This window comes from Crocuta crocuta, unplaced genomic scaffold (assembly GCF_008692635.1).
Source record: "Crocuta crocuta isolate KB4526 unplaced genomic scaffold, BGI_CrCroc_1.0 scaffold13, whole genome shotgun sequence".
In the NCBI taxonomy this organism is placed as follows: Eukaryota; Metazoa; Chordata; class Mammalia; order Carnivora; family Hyaenidae; genus Crocuta; species Crocuta crocuta.
Genome location: NW_027530007.1, coordinates 116,228 through 135,969, shown reverse-complemented (window position 1 = coordinate 135,969; position 19,742 = coordinate 116,228). Strand labels below are relative to the sequence as shown.

The following is a 19,742-nucleotide window of genomic DNA, read 5'->3' as shown; positions in this document are numbered from 1 at the left end:
AAACACAGGTTTGTGGAGGCAGGGTCGCTGCCTCTGCACTAAACAGACTCACGTTTGAAACCCTCTTTCATGTCAAGCGGTGGTACGAGATGCTGTCAGCTAACGAGAGGTGAGCAGGCAGAGTTTTGCCACCTCTGGTGCGATGGATGGTCCGTGGTCCCCAGGGTCCCCAAGACCCTGCCCAGGACGCGGCACGTCTTGACAGTGAAGGTGATCGTGAGAAAAGGAACAAGGCAGCCAGGGGAGGCCAGAGGATGGTCCAGCAGTGGTGGGCCAGAGCGCCTTGGACTTCGACCCTCGGCTCTCACCTCCAGCCTGCTGCCTCTCTCTTAACAGACGCCATCATCCTTTAGGTTGAAAAGAGAAGGCGGGAATGAGGAGAAGAAAACAGGATGCCGTTTTAAGGAGGAGAAACGTGAGAATCTAGACCAGCACTGTTTGACACGCAGTTTAAACTTAAATTACATTAAATTAAACCTCTAACATTCAGTTCCTCAGTCCCACTGGCCACGTTACTGGGTCGTGCTCTCCTAGACAGGACCAGGTGTTGGAAGGGTAGAGATTGCAAGTCTCTCTTAAATGCACTGTTGTTGGGAGTGTAAATTGGTTCAGTCACTTTGAAAACAGTTTGAATTGTCTTGGTGGGTGAACATTCATGCCTGGCACAGGCCCTTTGTTAGCCTGTGGACTGACGGTAGCTGTCTCAGGGCCCGGGCGACCAGAGCAGGGCTTTGGGCCTGGGACAGTGTGCCGTGTGCCGCACTCCCTGCATCCTTACGAAAGCAGGTGTGCAGCCTCGTCACTGGGCCCCCTGCAGCGGCTCCTTACACTGCCCGCCCTCCCTTCAGCCAAGAATTAGCACATAAACAGGCAACCAAACTTCAGGCCAGTTATTTACAAGAAGAAATTATTTCAAGAAGAAATTGAGACTGTGTAGTGGGAGTCCGTGAGAACATGATACAGATTAAAATTGGTTTTGCCTCTTCCCTCAGTACAGATCATTGAAAACCTCTTTATGGTCTCACGTCACCCCTGAAGAGCTCAGAAGAGCTCAGGCGGTGGTAGATAGGGCATCCTTAGTACTGAACTTCTAAAGACTCATCACTGGGCTTGTGGCTCGCTGGCACATATCAAACATTAACCAGGACTGAGGCTTCAGTGAGCAGAGCGTTGACCTGGGTCCAGGAGTGCTCTGCAGTGTCTCCGTTTTGCGTGGCCTGTGGAGAGTTTCTAGACTGTTCCTGTCCACGTGACTACCCCTGTTCGCTCGGCAGGGCACTTCTTGCCTTTGCAGGCAGGCTTCTACTCCGCTGTTAGTACAGTACTCGGTTCTGCAGTGCTGATTCCGGGTGCAAGCCTCCTGCTCGCAGTGAGCCGTGTCTGGAGAGGGTTGTTTTGCTTCAGTGGAATCCAGGAACAAATAATGAAAAGTACAGCGAGTACAAGGCTGAGGACAGACCCAGCACACACTTATCAGTCATCTGAAAAATGCACGGCCTTTCCAAGACAAATATGGACTCCTGTTTCTAGGAAAACACCGAAAAGTACTTATCAATTACCCTGTATATGGTTTGTGGAAAAAGACCACATCGGCCTACCCTGAAAGCGATGGCAAAGCAGATTCCTCTGGGCAACCGGCGGCCGAGTGGCGTGAGCGAGAGCCACGGCTGAATCCCAGACTGTGGCCTGGGACCAGTCCACGGAGCGCTGCTGCTCCCTTGGAGGATTCCTGTGTCCCTCGCCCTGGGCCCAGGTCGCTGAGGTCCTCTTGAAGAAGTCCAGAAGCCCGGTGTCTGCTCCTGAGACGCCCAGGTGCCCTCGCCGTTCTTCCCGGCCCTCGCCGAGTCCAGAGGCACCTCTCCTGAAGATTCCTAGAAAAGTGGGGTTTTCCCGAGGGGAAGTCTTAGTGGCAACAACAGGAGCCGTCTCCAGTAGATAGCCCACATCCTGTCAGGCACAGGCAAGCACCATTTTATTTGATCCTCACAGCGGGCCTGTGAGGTAGGTGTCCTCATCCCGTTTCACAGAGAAAACTGAAACCCAGGGTTCAGAGAGCCCACTCACTTGTCCGTGGTCACGTAGAAAATGGCGGAGACAAGGTTGTGGTCAAAACTAGAGAGTCCTGAACAGCACTGTCCCCTCGTGAGTGCGCTCATGGGTGATGCCGCGCTCACTTCCAGTCGCTAAAGTTAGACCCCTCCTGCGCCGCGTAGCGCTTTTTCTTTCCGATGAAGAAGGGGAACCATGTCAACCATAATGCTTAACCTCCCTGCCTTTTCTCCCCTTGCCCGTCCAGGACTCAAGCCCAGAGGGTTCGCAAGCCGCGCTGCTGCACCGGGCCCCAGGGCCTGCTGCCCCGCTATTCCGAGAGCCAGGCAGAAGGGCAGGAGCAGCTCTTCAGACTGACAGACAACATTCAGGACGAATTGTAAGTGGAGCCTCGGGACTCTGCCGGTTCCCGAGTTATCTTTTCCATCTCTGAGTCTAAGTGGTTGTTACTCTTCTGAGCATCGTCGGGACTCTGAGGTGTTAGAGTGGAACTCGTCGAAGATTCCTTGACCCAGACAGTTCATAGGTTCAGGTATGACTGCTTGTGCAAAGCCTCTGATGTCAAGTGGAGATTCTCAAACAGTTCCCCAGAGGGACCTCTGGGTTTTGTTTCCAGAAGATGGTGGTGCTTCTGTAGTTTGTTCAAAGAGAGGAGATCATGAATGGAATGTTCTCAGTTTTAAGGCCTTTTTCTCTGTAAAATGTCCTTAAACTTTGGAGTTCTACTGTTTGCTGCAGAACAGTAATGAAACAAAACAGAAACAAAAGGTAGCTGAAAATGTTAGAAAAGCAATTTTTAACTTTTTTTTTTTTTTTTTTTTTTTTTTTTTTTTTTTTGAGAGAAAGAGAGCACGCACATGAGCAGGGAAAGGGGCCAGGAAAAGACTCCCAAGCAGGGTCCACACTCAGCACCGACCCAGATACGGGCCTCGATCCCATGACCCTGAGATCATGGCCTGAGCCAAAATCAAGTGCCAGATGCTCAAACCGACTGAGCCACCCAGACGCCCCAAGAAAAGCAGTTTTTGAAAAAGTGTTTTGTTGCTCTTTGAATGCGAGGCCTTATATACCTCGGGTCTTGGAGTATTTTCAGTTAGTGAAATTATTCCAAGTTGTTATGATAGGACTCAGTATATCATTATTTTAGGATATTCTACAGAGACCCATTAGCATTAAAAAGAGCTCTGTAACTTGAATTGGTGTCAGATCCTCCAGTCCAGAGAAGGCAATTGGTTGTGCCTGATGAGTTTCAGAATGCTCATTCAGTTTCTTTTAATGCTCATTTCTCTCCTTTAAGCTATAGCAAGAGAGGGAGGGCTCTGAGGGCCATGAATATTGTTTGGTTGATAGAGGAGTGTCTGAAGCAGAGTCAGGATAGCTTTCACTGTCCTTGTTAGAGACACTGTTAAGCTGACCCCGTCCCATATTTTTGTAGCAGCATTTGAATGGAGACATCAGAAATCAAGTCCAGAATTCATCTGTTGCTTGCTGGGTAGGATGGCATCTTCCTGGATGTGTTTTGGGACCCAGGCCCCCTGCAGTGTTNTCAGCACAGAGCCCGATGCGGGGCTCGAACCCACGAACCGCGAGATCATGACCTGAGCGAAAGTCGGACGCTTAACCGACTAAGCCACCTAGGCGCCCCAGAAGGTCTCTTGATGAGACTTTATATCGTCTCAGCTCAGGCTGCCGTCAAAAGTACCATAGTCTGGGTGACTTGAAACAACAAAAATTTATTTTCTCACAGTTCTGGAGGTGCACCAGCCAGTTTGGTTCCTGGTGAAAGCTCTCTTCTGGCCTTGCAGATGGCCACCTTCTGGCTGAGAGAGCGTGTGCACGAGCTCTGGTGTAAAAGGACACTAATCCTATAGGATCAGGGCCCTGCCCTTAAGACCTCACTTAACCTTAATACTTCCTTACTCCAAATAGGACCTCAGCATAAGGATAACGCAGGGACGCAGTTCCGTCCACAGCATGCTTCTTGAATACGTTGTGCTCGTTTAGTCTCGCCCCGGCTCGGGTCACCGCTCCAGTACCCAGAATCCCCAGGCAGCTTCACTCCAGGGGGCACTTTCTATTCCTGCTTCCTTGGGGTAGGAGTTGGTGCCACAGCTGCCCTTCATACGCCTTTGCTGGCGGAACTCTTGGATCAGAGGCCTGGAGAGTCATTCCTCGGGTCCAGCAGGCATGGTTCGGGGTCGGCTAGAAGGGCAGCGCCAGGAGCACTGGGGTTTTCACCTGTTGCATTCACTGTGCCATCCTCAGCCTCTAGAGCAGCACCTGGCACATAATAGGCACTCAATAAATATTTGTTGAAAGAATAATAGCTGGACAGCTGCCGTGTGGCATTATATTAATACACGTTCACTTTTCCATCTTTTGGAGGGTTTTTTGGTCAAAGGTTGAGATTATAAAGTATTGTACATTATGCTTTTCATATCCTCCCCCACTCACTGCTATCCGATTCAAACCGTCTCTGGTGCTTGTAAAGTTCATTTTCAGTAGAATGGCATGTTCCAGAAACACAAGGGAGAAATGGTGTAGTACAGCTAACGTAGGGTCGTTCCCAGTGAGGTACACGCACATTGAAAACAGAGCCACGTAAAGCTGGAAACTGGAATCAAACCGAAGTTGGTAAAATAGACTTCGTGAAACCCTTGAAATTCATACGAGCTGGGAAGAGATATTGGCATGAATGAATTTTGACTCTACAGATGAAAACCATGTGTCGCTACCCAAGTTTGTGGGTTAAATCTCGCCAGTTCAATGTTGAAGAACGCACGTGACCATGGCCTTCCTCAGCGTACAAGGAAGAAGTTATCAGGGAACCCAACAAATGTTTCTCTGAAGTATTCTTGGTTGTCAGGCTGGGTCTTCATGGTGACGTGAACATTAGAATCATCGCTTTGCAAGAAAGGGGTTTTCAAGAAATGCACACGAGTGCCAAATTATACCTCTGACTTTTATCCTAGACTTGTAATTAAAAACATATTTAAAGACCTAATTATTTGCATATTTTCCTTCAGAGTTAACCCCTTAAAAGGGTCTTTAATACCTTGCTCTACTGTTCTAACTAAATGTTTCCACATTTTTTTCCAGTTAGACTCACTGTTTCACTTCTGGAAAATGTTGTGTAATTACTTCCTGATGTAGTGAAAACCCCACAAAGTCCCCAGTGCCATGGGCGCTTCAAGTGTGTTCTCCCAGATCAAGTTGCATTTAATTTTTTTATTTTATTTAATTAATTAGTATTAAAAAGATAGTTACTGACATACAGTTTAAGATCTGGCCAGCTGAAAAAGCTTCAGTTTTAGGAAGAATCAGCTATCTCTCTGGTACGCTACAAAATTACCATTGCTTCCCATCCTTTTCAGTTTGGGTTTTGAAATAGGATCCTGGGTTAAGATGATGTTCAAGTAAAATTTGCCCAATCTGATTAAGTATCTTTCCCTTATAACTAGTTTCTAATCTGTAGTCAGAGACCTCATTTTCATTATAAAAAAAGAAGGAGGAGAAGGAGAAAAAGAAAGAAAAAAGTCCTTATTTTCTTTCTACAACTTTATCACAGACAAAGTGACACACCAGCATTGTAAGCTTTTTAGGGTGGCTCTTACCTTTTGAGAAAAGGGTGCCTTGAGCCACCCATGTGGCCTATGAAACTGCTCTGATCTACTGTTTTCTGGAGTTTGACAACTGGATTGTATTTTTAAAACATAGTTTTAGAAAATAACATTTATGAGATTGTTTTTAAAAATACAGAGAAGTATAAAAAAAAAGAAAAGAAAAATAGCCTGTTAACCCAGCTGCCAAATAAGCTGCTTTCTCTGTTTGATGAAAGAAACGCATGCACATGGTCAGCACATTCAGAGAGTTACAAAAAGAAATAAAATCAAGAGTAACATTTTCCTTTCTTGCCCTCCATGTAAACATACTGGAGGGCATATGTTTACTCCATGTAAACATATGGCATTTTGGATCTTGTCTTTCGTGACAAGTTGCAGATGAGACAGAAATCAGAATTTTTTTTCTTAGACCACAGTACTATGTATAGTGTTGATTCTAACAGTGTAGAATCATAAATATAAACCTTATAGTAACATATAGAGCCTCAAAACAAAAACAAAAGACAAGTCCTTCTGAGGAATGGGCTAAAACTCTTTAGCCTTCATTTTCTAAACCAGAAAATAATCTGTCAATAACCATAGACACTTAGGGAATTGGACATTCTTTGATATGCCCCTGAAGTAAAGCTCATTTGACAGATTAGCCAGCTGTGCCGATAAAAGTTAATGGCTTGACTAAATCTTTAGTAAGTTAAATCAAGTCTAAGAGAGTTTTTTTTTTTTTTTAACTTGACTACTGGTAAAACATACCCAGCATACAAAGTTGTATGTTCTCTGGCAAACTTCACCGACCTTACAATGTAAATTCTCTGTCAGGTTTTTTTTTTTTTTTAATGTTTCATTTATTTTTGAGAGAGAGAGATCGAGACAGCATGAGCAGCAGAGGGTCTGAGAGAGAAGGAGAGACAGAATCCGAAGACAGGCTTTAGGCTCTGAGCTAGTTGTCAGCACAGAGCCTGACGTGGGGCTCAAACCCACAAACTCTGAGATCATGACCTGAGCTGAAGTCAGACGCTTAACTGACTGAGCCACCCAGCTGCCCCTCTCTGTCAGTTTCTAAGACTAACACATGAATGTATCGAATGCTAGTTTGTGCCAGGAAGAATAAGAAATGTGCTCTTTCCCTGCCGAGTTCACAGTCTAGCAGGGGAAGCAGACAGCATTACCAACTCTGTAACATACGATTGCTTTTAAAATAGAAGTGTGAGCCATGTGTTGTGAGGCTGCAGGGGGAAGGGATTAATTTATTCTCAGAGAGCCAGGGAAAGCCGTGCGCAGTTGGCCTCGTCCTGCAGAATGAGGAGCATGTGCCCGGGAGAGAAGAGAGAAGGGCCCATACGCAGAGAAGGGTGCTGGGCTCGGGCACAGAGGTGGCAGAGCTACTGGCATTTCTGGGGGGTTGGGGCTCGCCAGGTGTGGTGGCAGCACCCGCGTGGGAAGGTGGCTCCCAGCCCCGATCCTAACAGCCACACCGAGTTCACCTGTCCTGTGGGCAGTGGGGAGATTTTGAAGAGGATCCCACTCGGAATTACATAGTAAGGATGGAACCTTGCGGACAGCAGAGAAATGGATCAGAGTCAGNGAGCACAGGTGGTGGCGGCGAGAAGCATTGGGAGGACGGAGCTGAGGTATCTGGGGAGGTGGCATCAGCATAATTTAGAGTCACGCTGGCTGAATACAGAATCGGAGTCGGGGGGGAGGGGTGGGAGGGACCCCCAGGCTTCTTGCCCGTTTGGCTGGACCAGGATGCCGACCAGTGTGACAGGCGGGGGGCGGTGTGGGGGGGATTGGAGAAGCAGGAGCAGCCTGGCTGAGCCCATCCTGAGTGTGAGGATGTGCGGGATGCGTATGCGTGCAGAACCAGGCTCAAACACAGATTTGGGGGTCACAGATGGACCCGGAGGTGACACATTCGGGGGGTGGTATTCTAGGAGCGCTTCTGCAACAGGATGACTCAGAACTTTTCTATTTTGAAATGACTCCAAAATGGAGTAGAATACGGATATACAAACAGAGTTAATAGGCAAGAAATGAAAAGTGGGAGGAAGAGCAAGAAATCACATTGAAGAGGGGGGTGAAGCAGTTACGTGGCAGATTGCTCTCTCCCCAGGGACCGGTTGGTCCCCGTGGACCCGTTTTCCATGTGGCCGCTTGGAAGGGCACTCATTTCTCCCACCTGCTGATGTTAGGGTTTAGGGGCCTCTTGTGCCCTCCTCCCATCAGGGCCCCTTAGCATCTGTCTCAACAGAAGAAGGAAATTGCAGTGGCCACCATCAAATGTTCCAACTCTTCCATGTAGAGGTGATGGGCCAGGCGGGCTGGTTCTGGTGGCTTGTCAGCCACGCGACTCGGAGAGGATGTTACCACCTGCCGCCGAGGGAGAGACTGCGGCTAACGTTGGTGATGCCGTTGGTGGCTGAGAGTGCCCACATGGTGTTCGTGGTTGGGGGATATTGTTAGCAAGAGTGGACTTTACTCCTGTGACATCAGGCCTTGCCAGAGTCACCCACTATAAGCACCTGTCACCTCAAAGAATGATGTGAGTGAGCCATGTGCTCCAGCCTTTCTGAAGAAATTTTCTGACCTTGATCCCAAGGTCAGAGTGCCCTCTTTCTCCCCTTAAAGGAGGATGAAAGGTAAAAATTTTACCTGAAGTCTAAAAATCCTGTTTTTTATAGAAGCAATTATAGTGTCTACACCAACCTAAAACGTATCACCAGGTCGCGGGGTGACCTCCCTCTTTCCCTGCGTATTGAAGGGTAGAGCTCATCCAGATGCCTTGGGTTTCAGGCCACAATTTTTCATTCTCCCTCCCTGTGGGTTCTTAACAGGTCAGAGGCTAGAAGGATGTGCTCACGATCAGCCCGAGACCACACTGGCTTTCTTCCTGCGTCATCCCCTGAGGTTTCACAATCGTCCCTCACTTATGGGTCAGGAGCAGCCCCGTGTGAAGCACGGTTGTTCTAGAATGAAGAGTGGGAAGTCGGGTCCGGACTGGGCTCCAGGGCAGCAGTAGCTGCTGCCGCTCTGTTAGCAAAACCCCGAGCCCCTTGAGTGGAGCCCACGAGAGCCTGTGGAGAGAAGCTTCTCCAGGAGGAGGGCCAGGAGGGGAGGGAAGCGCTGTGGTTCTGGAGAAGAAAGGGACAGAGGAAGGCGCCTTTGGCAGAGTTTGGAAAGCTGCCTTGGCCAGCTTCTCTGGTCACCCTGAGCTGTTGGTCCTCTTGCAGATGACACGCTTGGGCCCTGTGTCTGTAACAGGAGACCCCAGCCTCGAGCTCAGTTTTAATTATTCTTTGGCATGGTTTCCAGAGTTTGTAAAAAAGAGAAAGATGATGACCAAGAGGAAACCCAAAGCCCTGATGGCTGGTCATAGGAGCACAAGGGAAGCGTCAGGAGGAGACGGAGGGGCAAAGTCAGTCTCTGGGTTCTTCATGGTTGGGCCGGCACCCCAGCCGCGGCCTCACTATCTCCCATTCTCCTGCTCTCCATTGTACCGTTGACTCTGATCTGCTTTTGATTTGAAAAGACTTCAGAAGAGTTCGTGGAGGGACACGTGGGTGGCTCAGTCAGTTAAGTGTCTGACTCTTGATTTCAGCTCAGGTCACGATGGGATCGAGCCCCGCGTTGGGCTCTGCACTGAGCATGGGACCTGCTTGGGATTCTCTCTCTCCCTGTCTCTCTGACCCTCACCCCCCCCCCCATAAATAAACTAAAAAAGAAGAAGAAGAAGAGTTCATGTAAATGTCCAGAAAGTGTCAGTAATGTGTGGTGGCTTCAGCGTATGAAGGGGGCCCCTGGTCGCAGAACAGAGGTCTATGCACATTCACAAAGCTGCTCCTCTCCCCTCACATTTCTGTGTGGCCATGAGCAGACTTTCCTGCCAGGTAGTGTCACCTTTGTCGTCAGATGAAAGAACTGACCCACAAGGACAGCAGTGGGGCTGCCCAGAATCTCTGAGCCCGGCGGCGTCTCCCGGCCCTTGCTGCCTGCGTTTTCTCCTCTGTGTGAAGATGTGTCAGTAGAGCACCCGGGCTCAGAGCCCCCTTCCTCCCGAAGCGCTCCTGGCCTGAGGACTTGTGCTATCTGTGGCATCGTGGAAAGAAGTCTATTTTAAAGCCTATAAAAGTGTTCCAGCATGGAAAGTGCACTAGTAATTCAGCCGCCCGGGCCCCAGTGTGAGAGCAGCTGCCCGGATGGAAAGGCCTTGGCTCTTTCTAGAGGCTGGGCCTAAATGTCAGCTACGGCAGGTGCCCAACGAATGAGCGTGGGAGCAAGGGTCGTGGGGTAGGAGTGCCCCACCCCGTGCTGGACCAGAGGAAAGGAAATAAACTGTTGGATTTTTCTTTAAATTTTTTAATGCTTATTTATTTATTTATTTATTTATTTATTTTAATGTTTATTTATTTCTAGGAGAGAGAGAGAGACAGCGTGAGCAGGGGAGGGCCAGAGAGAGAGGGAGTCACAGACTGAAACAGGCTCCAGGCTCTGAGCTGGCAGTCAGCACAGAGCCCGACGCGGGGCTCGAACCCACCAACCGCGAGATCATGACCCAAGCGAAAGTCGGACGCGTAACCGACTAAGCCACCCAGGCACCCCATAATGCTTATTTATTTTTGAAAGACAGAGCATGAGCGAGGGGGGGGGGCAGAGAGAGAGGGAGACGCAGAATCCAAAGCAGGCTCCGGGCTCCAAGCTGTCAGCACAGAGCCTGATGCAGGGCTCGAACCCATGAACCTTGAGATCATGCCCTGAGCTGAAGTCTGACGCTCAACCGACTGAGCCACCCAGGTGCCCCGTCAGTTGGATTTTTAATGCACACTGCTGCTCTCATCCCAACTGAGGTAGCCAACTCTGGGGTCTCTTTTGAGACCCCATTGCATGCCCAGCCCAGCTGTGCTCAGAAACCATGAGCTGATTTGGGTTTTCATGCTAGCTGCTCAGCAAGTTCTGGGCCTGTGGTGCTTCCTCTCTGTGTCAGGGTGCTTTTCTCAGTTCTCTCTTTCTGTCTGTCTCACTCTCTGTTTCCTCTTTTCTTCCCCCATACGACCCATTTTATTTATTTTTTTTTTTTTTTGAGAGAGAGCAAGCGCACTTGTGCATGCACAAGTTGGATGGGGGAGGGGCAGAGAGAGGGGAACAGAGGATCCAAAGCTGGCTCTGTGGCTGACCGCAGCGAGCCCGATGCAGGGCTCGAACTCACGAATCGCGAGATCATGCCCTGAGCCGAAGTCAGACACTCAACCGACTGAGCCGCCCAGGCGCCCTGGGACAAGCTATTTTAGATTCTGTTTAGTTTGATTAAGTGATAATGCTGCCCCCTTGATACTGTCAGAGCCTGGAATGTGGGAAATTCTGTGCTAAGTGGCCTCAACACCAAAGGCTGCTGGCTACTTCTAATTTTGGCATCGAGACTTTACAAGTCTGCATTCTTGGCATTGCCAACCAGTTAGAATAGAACAATAAACCCCAATTTTTGTCATGCAAGGCTGTAATTAAAGTGGCAACTGGAACAGGCAGACGCTTACCGAGGGTGTAGGGGGGTGGCTCACTCGGTAGGGGTGGGCTCCTGGGCAGACGGTGGCAGGGGGGGGGTGTAGGATGCAGACCCCACTCTTACACCAGCTTAGAGAGCCGAGTTAGTGTTTGGCAGTGCTTCTGAAGGTGAGCGGTTAGGCGTTCAAAAGTGGGGGCAGGACTGGAGGATTCCAGGCAAGCTTCGTGGAGGAGTGGGAACTTGGAAATCCTCAGAGGGGAAAGCTTTGGGGTGGAGGTGGGGGGGGGTTCTCTGAGCCCCGTACATGCTTGGGTCTCAAAGGGAATGGGCCCATGCCCCAGCGGCCCACGCCCAGGCCTCCGTCCCATTGATGTTTTGTGACGGCTGAGAAACAAAGCCATCCCGGGACCCCAGTCCCCACGCAGCTCCAGGGAGGGAGCCCCGCTTGGCTCAGCGACCACAGTTTGGAAATTCCTCTCAGGACGTCAAGTCCCAGGGGGCCAGAGCTTGACAGCCAGCCTGTCGTCAGCTCTTAGTATTCTTGCCGTCATCTGGGCTCTTTTGCTGTCCCTCGACGTGGCCGCCCCATTGTGGGAGGCTGTCACAAGATGCCGCGGAGGCAGCCAGGCCCCGGAGAGCTGCCGCGGCGGGTTCCAGGGGTCACTGCCCTTCATTCAGGAGCTGAGCTGAAAGGTTTGACGTGCATAAATTTCCACATTCAATCTGTGAGCTCCATGGAGGACGGGGAATGAGAACCTCCCCCCCACCCCACCCCCACCGAGCGGCCCTAGAGCCCCTACAAGTAAGGCCTGGAAGTCCGTCAAGTCGGGATTAGAGCTGTGCTTCAGAAAGCACTCTCTGCCTTCCTGGAGTTTTCTGAACACGCGGCGGTCCTCTCCCAGGTTCCCATCGCTTAGTGTGCGGCCGAGGCCGGGCCGGGCCGCCCCGTTAGAACCGTGACAAGGAAGGCAAGACGCGGGCGCAGGTGTAAGAACACCAGAGGCGTCATTCCCAGCAGCTGCCTGGGAAACCTCTTCACCTCTGCGCCCCCCTCTGCGCCTCCACCCCCCACCCCCTTGGCCCGTGTGGACACTGTCAGCAGCTACTTCAGTGGGTGTCGCAAAGTGTGCTGTTTTCTTCCTCCGTTCTGCCCAACAAAGCCCGCTTACATTTCCTCTGGGCCTCAACCTCCCTAAAAACTCTCACTGAAAAAAAAACCCCTATATGGTGCAAGTCCAGGGCTTAAAATTGTCTCTCTCGTTGGTAGTGGTGGTCGTCATCCTGGGCTACTTGTAGTCCAGCGCCCCATGTACGGGGCTGTGCACCGACAGGCCCGGGAGGTCAGTGACACCTTAGTCCAGGCTTAATAAGGGAGAGGAAAAGTGAGGGAGCCTGGTCAGGAGCCTGCACACCAGGCCTCTTCCCCTTCCTTTGACTCGGTGACCAGGGGTGGCCTGGCCGCCGTGGGTTGAGGCCAAGCTCACGGGGCCCTTCTGACCCTTCCCCCCTTTCTCACAGCTTCATAGCCGTGGAGAACATTGATAGCTACTGCGTGCTCATCTCCTCCAAAGCGGTTTACTTCCTGAAAAGTGGGGACTATGTGGATCGAGAGGCCATCTTCCTGGAAGTCAAATACGACGATCTCTACCACTGCCTCGTCTCCAAGGACCACGGGAAGGTGTATGTGCAGGTGACCAAGAAGGCCGTGAACTCAAGCAGTGGCGTGTCCATCCCCGGCCCTTCCCACCAGAAGCCAATGGTGAGTGCACTCCCGGCCCGTCTTCTTCATCCCTCTAGTCTCCCAGAATGGTTGTAGTCCACGGCTGAGAGATAGAAAGGGCCCTCGGAACGCCTCTGCCCTGCTTACGCTTTTCAGCAGGAATTCACTTTAGGTTTGCCCTGGGCTGTTATTAATCCCCAGGGGTGCCGCTCCTCAGTGCTGCATACAGGAGGAGCTCAGTGTGTGCTAACTGGGGGTGACGCTGCCCTCCCAGCTCTACCAGTAATGACCACGCCAGTTACTCAGCATTTGTGCCCCCACTGCCCATCAATACAGTGCAGACAGGACCTAACGACATGAAACGTGGGGATTTTTTTAATTCCTAAAACATGACTCTTCGGTGCACGAATCTAAGGTCTTAGAGTGCACACCGGCTTCTCTGTTGTTCCTCCGGTGGAACTATTGCAAACTTCCCTTTTCTGCACAAAGCAGCAGTGGCTAGCATAGCATAGGCCCTTCCCCAGAATGAATTAAAAATAAACATTTGTAAATAAAATGTATACATCGCCTCCGAAGGGCACAAGGTGTTGGCACGGCAGGACCTTTAAATAATAACGTTCCCATTAATAACCAGCATCCGTTAAGGATGTGCTCTGTGCCGGGCTGGATGCTAAGTGCTTCCTAAGGGTGATGTGATGCTCTCTCATCGTTCCCACGTGATGGGCGAGGAGGCTTGGTGAGGGCAAGGGGCGTGCCCGAGGTTATATGGCCACCCCTGGAAGGAACTGGGCTCCAAACCAGGTGGTGTGACTCCAGAACTGGCAGTCTAGACCACGTTGCTCATGCTTCCGCTCGCACAGACTGTTGGCTCGGCAGAAGCACGTGTGAGGAGACCCACCGTCTCTAGCCATAGCCTGACTTGGTAGCTTTTCATGAAACCCAGGTGCCCATCGTGCCCACTTTTCACCTGGCATGCCGGGATTTTCAAAGCTGCGCTCAAGAACCATGTGCCACTCAAAATGGCCCCGCTTCCAATCCCTGGCTCTTCCTACAGATCAGAAATCACAGCCAACCTTGTTGGGCCTCCCTCCTCAGAAACTGCTTGACCTTCCCCTGCTCAGGAATGTACTCGGGTCTGGCGTGGCTTGAGCAGCTCCCCTGGGGTCGTTGGCCTAAGCCGGGGCTGGTAGGTTCACACACTTAACACCCAGAAGTTGAGTATTTCCACAAGTTCCTTTTCGTGAGCCTTGCCCAGCGACACTTGTCTCCTTTCAAAGCAAGTGAGCGCCTCAGCATTCCCGACAGGAAAGGCCTCCAGACATTCTTCTTCCCTCTTTGACTGGCACCAGGCACTCGCGGTGAGCCCCCCTTGGTGCCGCCCCTTCTCCTCGCCCTCAGCCTGTGGCCTCAGCAGACCCTTGTCTTCCCAGGGCCGAGGCTGGTTGGCGCTCGGTTCCAGGGCGTCCCAAATATCGGATGACTGTGGCTTGGCTACCCTGTCACCTGGGATGTATGTCAAAGATGCAGATTCCAGGAATCCAGCAGTAACCAGGAGCAGGCGCTGGGAATCTTTCTTAAAAGTAAACCCGTACCGTTCTGATCTGCAGCCAGCCTGGGAGCCGGGGCCTGGGCCGGGTTACTCGCCCGCGCCCCGTGGTTTGTGCGGCCTCCTCCTCACGGGCAGGGTGCTCACGCCGCTCTGCGCTCTCTCCAGGTCCATGTGAAGTCGGAGGGCCTTGCTGTCAAGCTATCACAGGAGATAAACTATGCAAAGAGCCTTTACTATGAGCAGCAACTGATGTTAAGACTCAATGAAAATCAAGAGCAGTTGGAACTGGACTCCTGAAAATTCCCAGCCGCCAGCCAGACGCTCCCGGACACAGGCCCCAAGTCAGTCAGGAGGAAGGACCCAAAGGCTCGGCCTAACCCAGAGGCAAAACCGGAAGAAGGTTTGGGGGACGATATCAAGGACCGAGGGGAGGATACGAACGGAAACCATATTAATTTGTGGGTGGGATGGGGGTTACTTTAGATTATGGGGGAAGTAATTTTTAAAAGGTATTGGCTGAATAACGTTAAAAAAAAAAACAAAGTGTACTGAGATGAATCTAATTTTTAGGCGGCCCTGTATTTTGTTAACATGTATATATGTACAACTGTGTGTCTGTAAATACACAGGAGCATTTCCAAGCAGGGCCTGTGATGCGTGTAAAGGTTTGTTAACTGTAAAGTAATATAAAGTTACATTGGATCTTATATTGCACTAATTCTACATGTCTGATTCAGGGTACTCGCTACATAAGAAGCATTCTCGAAAGGTGAAGAATGTTGTGTGTTAGTTTTGGAAACTAGAGTATTCCCAGGAACGAGGACGGAGGCCAGACGGGAGAGGCCCTCTCGAGTGGCGGCCTCGAGGCTGGAGCGGGGAACCGGCCCCCAGAGGGAGATGCAGGGCAGTGGCGTGGACCCCCATCTTTTATTTATTTCCCACCCCCGTTTTAAAAGTAGTTCCTAGATTGTCACAAATTCTTTTCTCGCCATCTACCTATTTGGCTTTCTCCTGACTAGAGTCTTGCCAAACTCTGAGGTAAAATTGTGTTCTGTTATTGTGTGTGTGTGCACATGCACACGCACACACACACCCACACACACACCAGCACCAGCATTGTAAGTTTGTCTTGGGTTATCGCAGAGAGGATCCATTTGAAACCCTGTAGGCTCTGTTGATTACAAAGGGGAAAAAAATCTCACAGAATTGTTTATTGTAACAAATCCGAAATCCACAGATTTATCAGAAGTCCACAGTTAAGAAGGGCCTCCTTTCAGAAGGTCCTAGAACTTTTTCCTTTTTTGATAAAGCCACAGGCAAGCACCACAACCGCCCAGCCCTGGGCTCAGTGATGGTAACCCTGGGACGGGAAGGGAGAGGGAGGGAGCCTCCGAAAAGGGGATGAAATCTGAGCATGAAAAAGCTGTTTTGTAAGTTTTTCATGGAACCAAGGGTTGGCTAAGACATCTCTTGTCCCCATTTTAAATCCCAGCCAGCAGCAAGGCCGGGCATGAGTGCCCTCTTCTGCCGGGGTCTTGCTCTTTTTGGAATAAACAGTGGGAGCGGGAGCTCACTCTGGGATGAATGACTAGCCTTGTGATTTTAACATTTTTATTTTAATAAAACTAACCTGTTTCTACAACCTCGTCCCATGTGGCTGAGCTCTAAAAGGACTCAGTGGATCAGCAGATGTGTACAAGGTTTGGGTGTCTGTAACTCTTGACCCAAACCCTTCCCAAGACTCAGATGAAGCTGATCTGCCCTTCTCACCACCCCTCCCCTCTGCACACATGCGCCTGTGCCTCCGGGTTTTTAAAGAAGCAAGAAGGGAGCTTTAGGCCACGTGCTCAAGAGCCTTGAACGCCGAGGCCCACGTAGTCTTCACTGACTCTAAGTTGGTGGATTGCAGCACTGAAGGGTTGTGGGTGGGTTTGGGTTTGTGGTTTGTTGGCTTGTGTGTTTTGTGCTGGGTGCCAGTCGTGACTGCGTCTGCTCACACACAGGATCCGCAGCAGGGTGACCCATGTGGTCACCTGCCACGGGTCTTCCTCACCAGCCCCCCCAGTCTGCACCCCGCAGGTTGGGCTTGTGGTTTTTGTCACCGGTGACCCACTGCCAGGCATCACCGTCTCTGAGAGGTGAGACTCTCAGAAGGGTTGAGTGTTGGCCTCAGTGAGTTTCTGTCGCTTTCTGGAATGAAGTCGGTGGAGTTTCGTATGACTGACGGGGGCTGCCTCGGGGCCCCCCCCCAGCGGCAGCTGTGACGCCGCAAGGTGGCGGAGGGCGCAAAGCTGCTTCCCCTCAGGACCCATTGGGGTGTTCGTTCGGATGCCGTCCTCTGGGCTCCTTTCTAATCTCAGCTCTAGAAACAGTTGCCCATCTCGGTGGATCGTGCAAGGCCTGGCTGCTGGAGGGGCCTGGGAAGAGGCTCCCCTCCCCGCTAGGGCTTCCCAAGCTCTCTGCGCCCGCGGCCCTCACGCCAGCCACCAGCCACCAGCCGCCAGCCACGGTGGGAAGGCTTAGCCCCAGCCGTGGACTTAGACGCCTGCTTGGCCAGGACAGAATGGAGAGCTCTGAAGCAGGCCCGGCCCGGCTCCTTGAACGCCCCATTTCGTTTTCAGTTGGTGTTTAGCCCTTGATGTCTGGGACTTTGTTATGATAATTTCTACCGATTTTCATGTGGTCCCAAATACACAGTTTCTCTCTGAGGAGAGTACAATAAGTTGAATAAGGAGAAATTGGATAAGGAGAAATCAAAAGCCATCCTAATTCCCTGACCCCGCAAGATTGGCAGGCCCAGCCGGCCGCGCAAGGCCAGAGCTGCTGCTCTGCCCGCTGGGGGGCTCACCCGAGGGGTCAGGCGGCTCCCCGTGCCCACCGACCAACCGACCGACCACAGGGCAGGAAAGCAGCCTCTCAGCCCCAGCTTGGTGGGTCCTCACCGGCGTGTTCAGAAGGCTCTAGGGCCACTGTGTTTTTAAGCATCATCTGTGCCTCAAAATACCATAGTAGCTGCTTGATAAAATCCCGAAAATAAAATACCTGGTTCTCCACTGTGTAAACACGATTATGTACAATCACCAGTCTGTTAAGACTCTTTCATCTGTCTCTCATATCAGAGTCGTTATTTTTCTTCCTGTGGAATAAAATGCTTTATCAACTTCCCACACAGGTCGTTCTCTTCTGGTTTCTCGGTGTTGCATAGATTCTAGAACCGTCACCAGTGACAAACGCCAAACACATTCTGACATCTGTTCACAGTAACACGTAACCTCTCCCCTCACTCCGGGGAAGCACGGTCCTGGGGCCGACCCTCACCTTGAACGTTACTTCACTTTCCAGGAGTAAGCAGCGCGTTCCGCTCCCCAGAGCCTGGCTTTGTGGGGGCCGCCTCTCCCCCCACCGCGCAGGCGAGCCTCCGAGGCCCAGGCAGGGAGGAACTTGTCGCATTTGCTGAGAAGGGGAGACTTGAGGAGGAACAGCTTTGGAGCCCACTTTGGAGGTGGGAAGTTCAGGGTGCCTACTGGATGCCGCTGGAGATGTCGCAGGGGGGCCCACGAGTCTGGAGCTCAAAGGCCAGGCCAGGCCAGAGGTGCCCCACTGGGAGCCACCAGCGTACACAGGACAAGCGGAGCCTGGATGAAATCCCCAAAAGAGTTGAGTGGGAGCAGCAAAGACAAGAGGCCCCAGATCGGAGCCTTAGGGCTCCCCAAAGTCTAGAGTTTAGGCCGGTGGAGAGGAAGAGCACGGGAGACGGCAAGACCCTCTGGAGACACAGGCACGGACGTGAGGCCAGAAGGGTGTGGGTCCCAGGGGCCGAGTCCAGAAAGCTTTCAGAAGGAGGGAGGCCGCTAAGGGCTCCTGATAAATCAAGTGGGATGAGGAGCAGCAGCACTGGGGTTTCAGCGTCAAGGTCACTGGAGTCTTCTGGAGCAGTCTGAGTAGCACGGAGAGGGTAACAGCCAGATTGCGTTAGAAGGGACAGGAAAATGGAAGTGGGCGGGGGGGCGAGGGGGGGCAATTGGAGACAACGAATGTTGACAACTCTGTGGAATAACCTGGCCGTGGATGGAAGGGGAAAAGCGGCTGGTACTTCGAGAAAGGGTGGGGGGTAATGATAAGGGCAGTAGAAGGGGAGAAGGGAGACTGGCCCGGAAGAGGGAAGATGTGGTAGAAACTTCAGGAGAGTTTCCTTTCCTCATTTCTGTTGCTTCTCTCTGGTCAGATCAGCGGAGAGGTGATGGAGTGGGGTGAGAGGTGACGGAGACTTGGAGGAGGAGGAGGGGCATGTAAGACAGTCATTTAAGGTCCCGGGCAAGTGAGTGGACAGGGAGGTATGTACGGCAGGTCAGCCAGGAAACATCAAGGGCCCATTTGAGGTTGGGGATCATGGATTTAAGGTGAGACGATGCAGCCTGCTTCCGGTTTTCTCCAGCCGCACTCAGCTGCACGATTCAGCCCGGAACGGGCAAAGAGTTGGATTAATCAGGAACTGCCCCTCCTGCGCATGCAGATGCCCCAGTCACCATCGCCCAGTGGGACTCCATGAGAGCCAATGTCAGCACCCAGTGTCCCAAATCTGAGAGCTCAGAGGAGGGAGGGGCTCCGCTCTCCAAACCAAAGCACCCGTCCGAAGAGGGTGCCCTTCCAAGTGGGAGAGATCCTAGGAGGCGTGGCTCATGTCCCCACATGTGGGGCCGCACAACGTGAATCCTTGAGGGGCTCCTGGGCAGGGGGATGGTGTTCGAGGTTGCGCTATCCGGGCCCCCTAGGCCTGGGAGGAACCTGGCACAGAAAGGGTGTGCGTGTGACCTTGACCTTCCTCGATGGTGGCATGCCACCACTTCAGAGGCCAGGTCCTGAGTAGTAGCTACTGACCTGAGCTGCTTTTCTCTGGCTGGGGGACGGCTCAAGCCATCGTAGGCCCCAAAGAGAGAGCTCCTTGCTGCCCGATACTCCTGCTGCAACTTTTTAAATTAGTTGAGATTTTTTTCCATACAACCGCAAGCCAAAAATACGAGTTCACATTATCTGTTCTCATATGACAGCAGGTAGTGCAGTATTTGTCCCTTTCTGCCCCGCGTACACCCCGCGCACTGCCCCAATTCTCCCTGCGCGTGTATACAGATAAGTACACATAGGGAGACATACACACGCACACGTGGTTTCCCGGCCTTTGTTTCTGTGAATATTGGGATCCTTTGTGCTGTGTTCGCAACTTCTCGGCGTCCCTTTGAGATGCCCTCCCCATTCTCTCAAATGCTGCCGTTCTGTAACCGACTCCGCGGTTTCCGTGGCCATGGGCTC

At 51.6% G+C, this 19,742-nt stretch overlaps 1 protein-coding gene across 3 annotated transcripts in view; it reads left to right on the top strand.

The window, feature by feature from the left end:
• The window catches only part of VPS13D (vacuolar protein sorting 13 homolog D), a 251,706-nt gene extending 234,104 nt beyond the window's left edge, over nt 1-17,602 (top strand). For all 3 annotated transcript variants that reach the window (XM_077763779.1, XM_077763778.1, XM_077763781.1), the window contains 3 exons: nt 2,297-2,428; nt 12,685-12,925; nt 14,601-17,602. In XM_077763779.1, the coding sequence (XP_077619905.1) occupies nt 2,297-2,428; nt 12,685-12,925; nt 14,601-14,732 (505 nt within the window). In that variant the 3' untranslated portion in view covers nt 14,733-17,602. The remainder of the gene's footprint in view (nt 1-2,296; nt 2,429-12,684; nt 12,926-14,600) is intronic.
• The last annotated feature ends 2,140 nt before the right edge of the window (nt 17,603-19,742 follow it).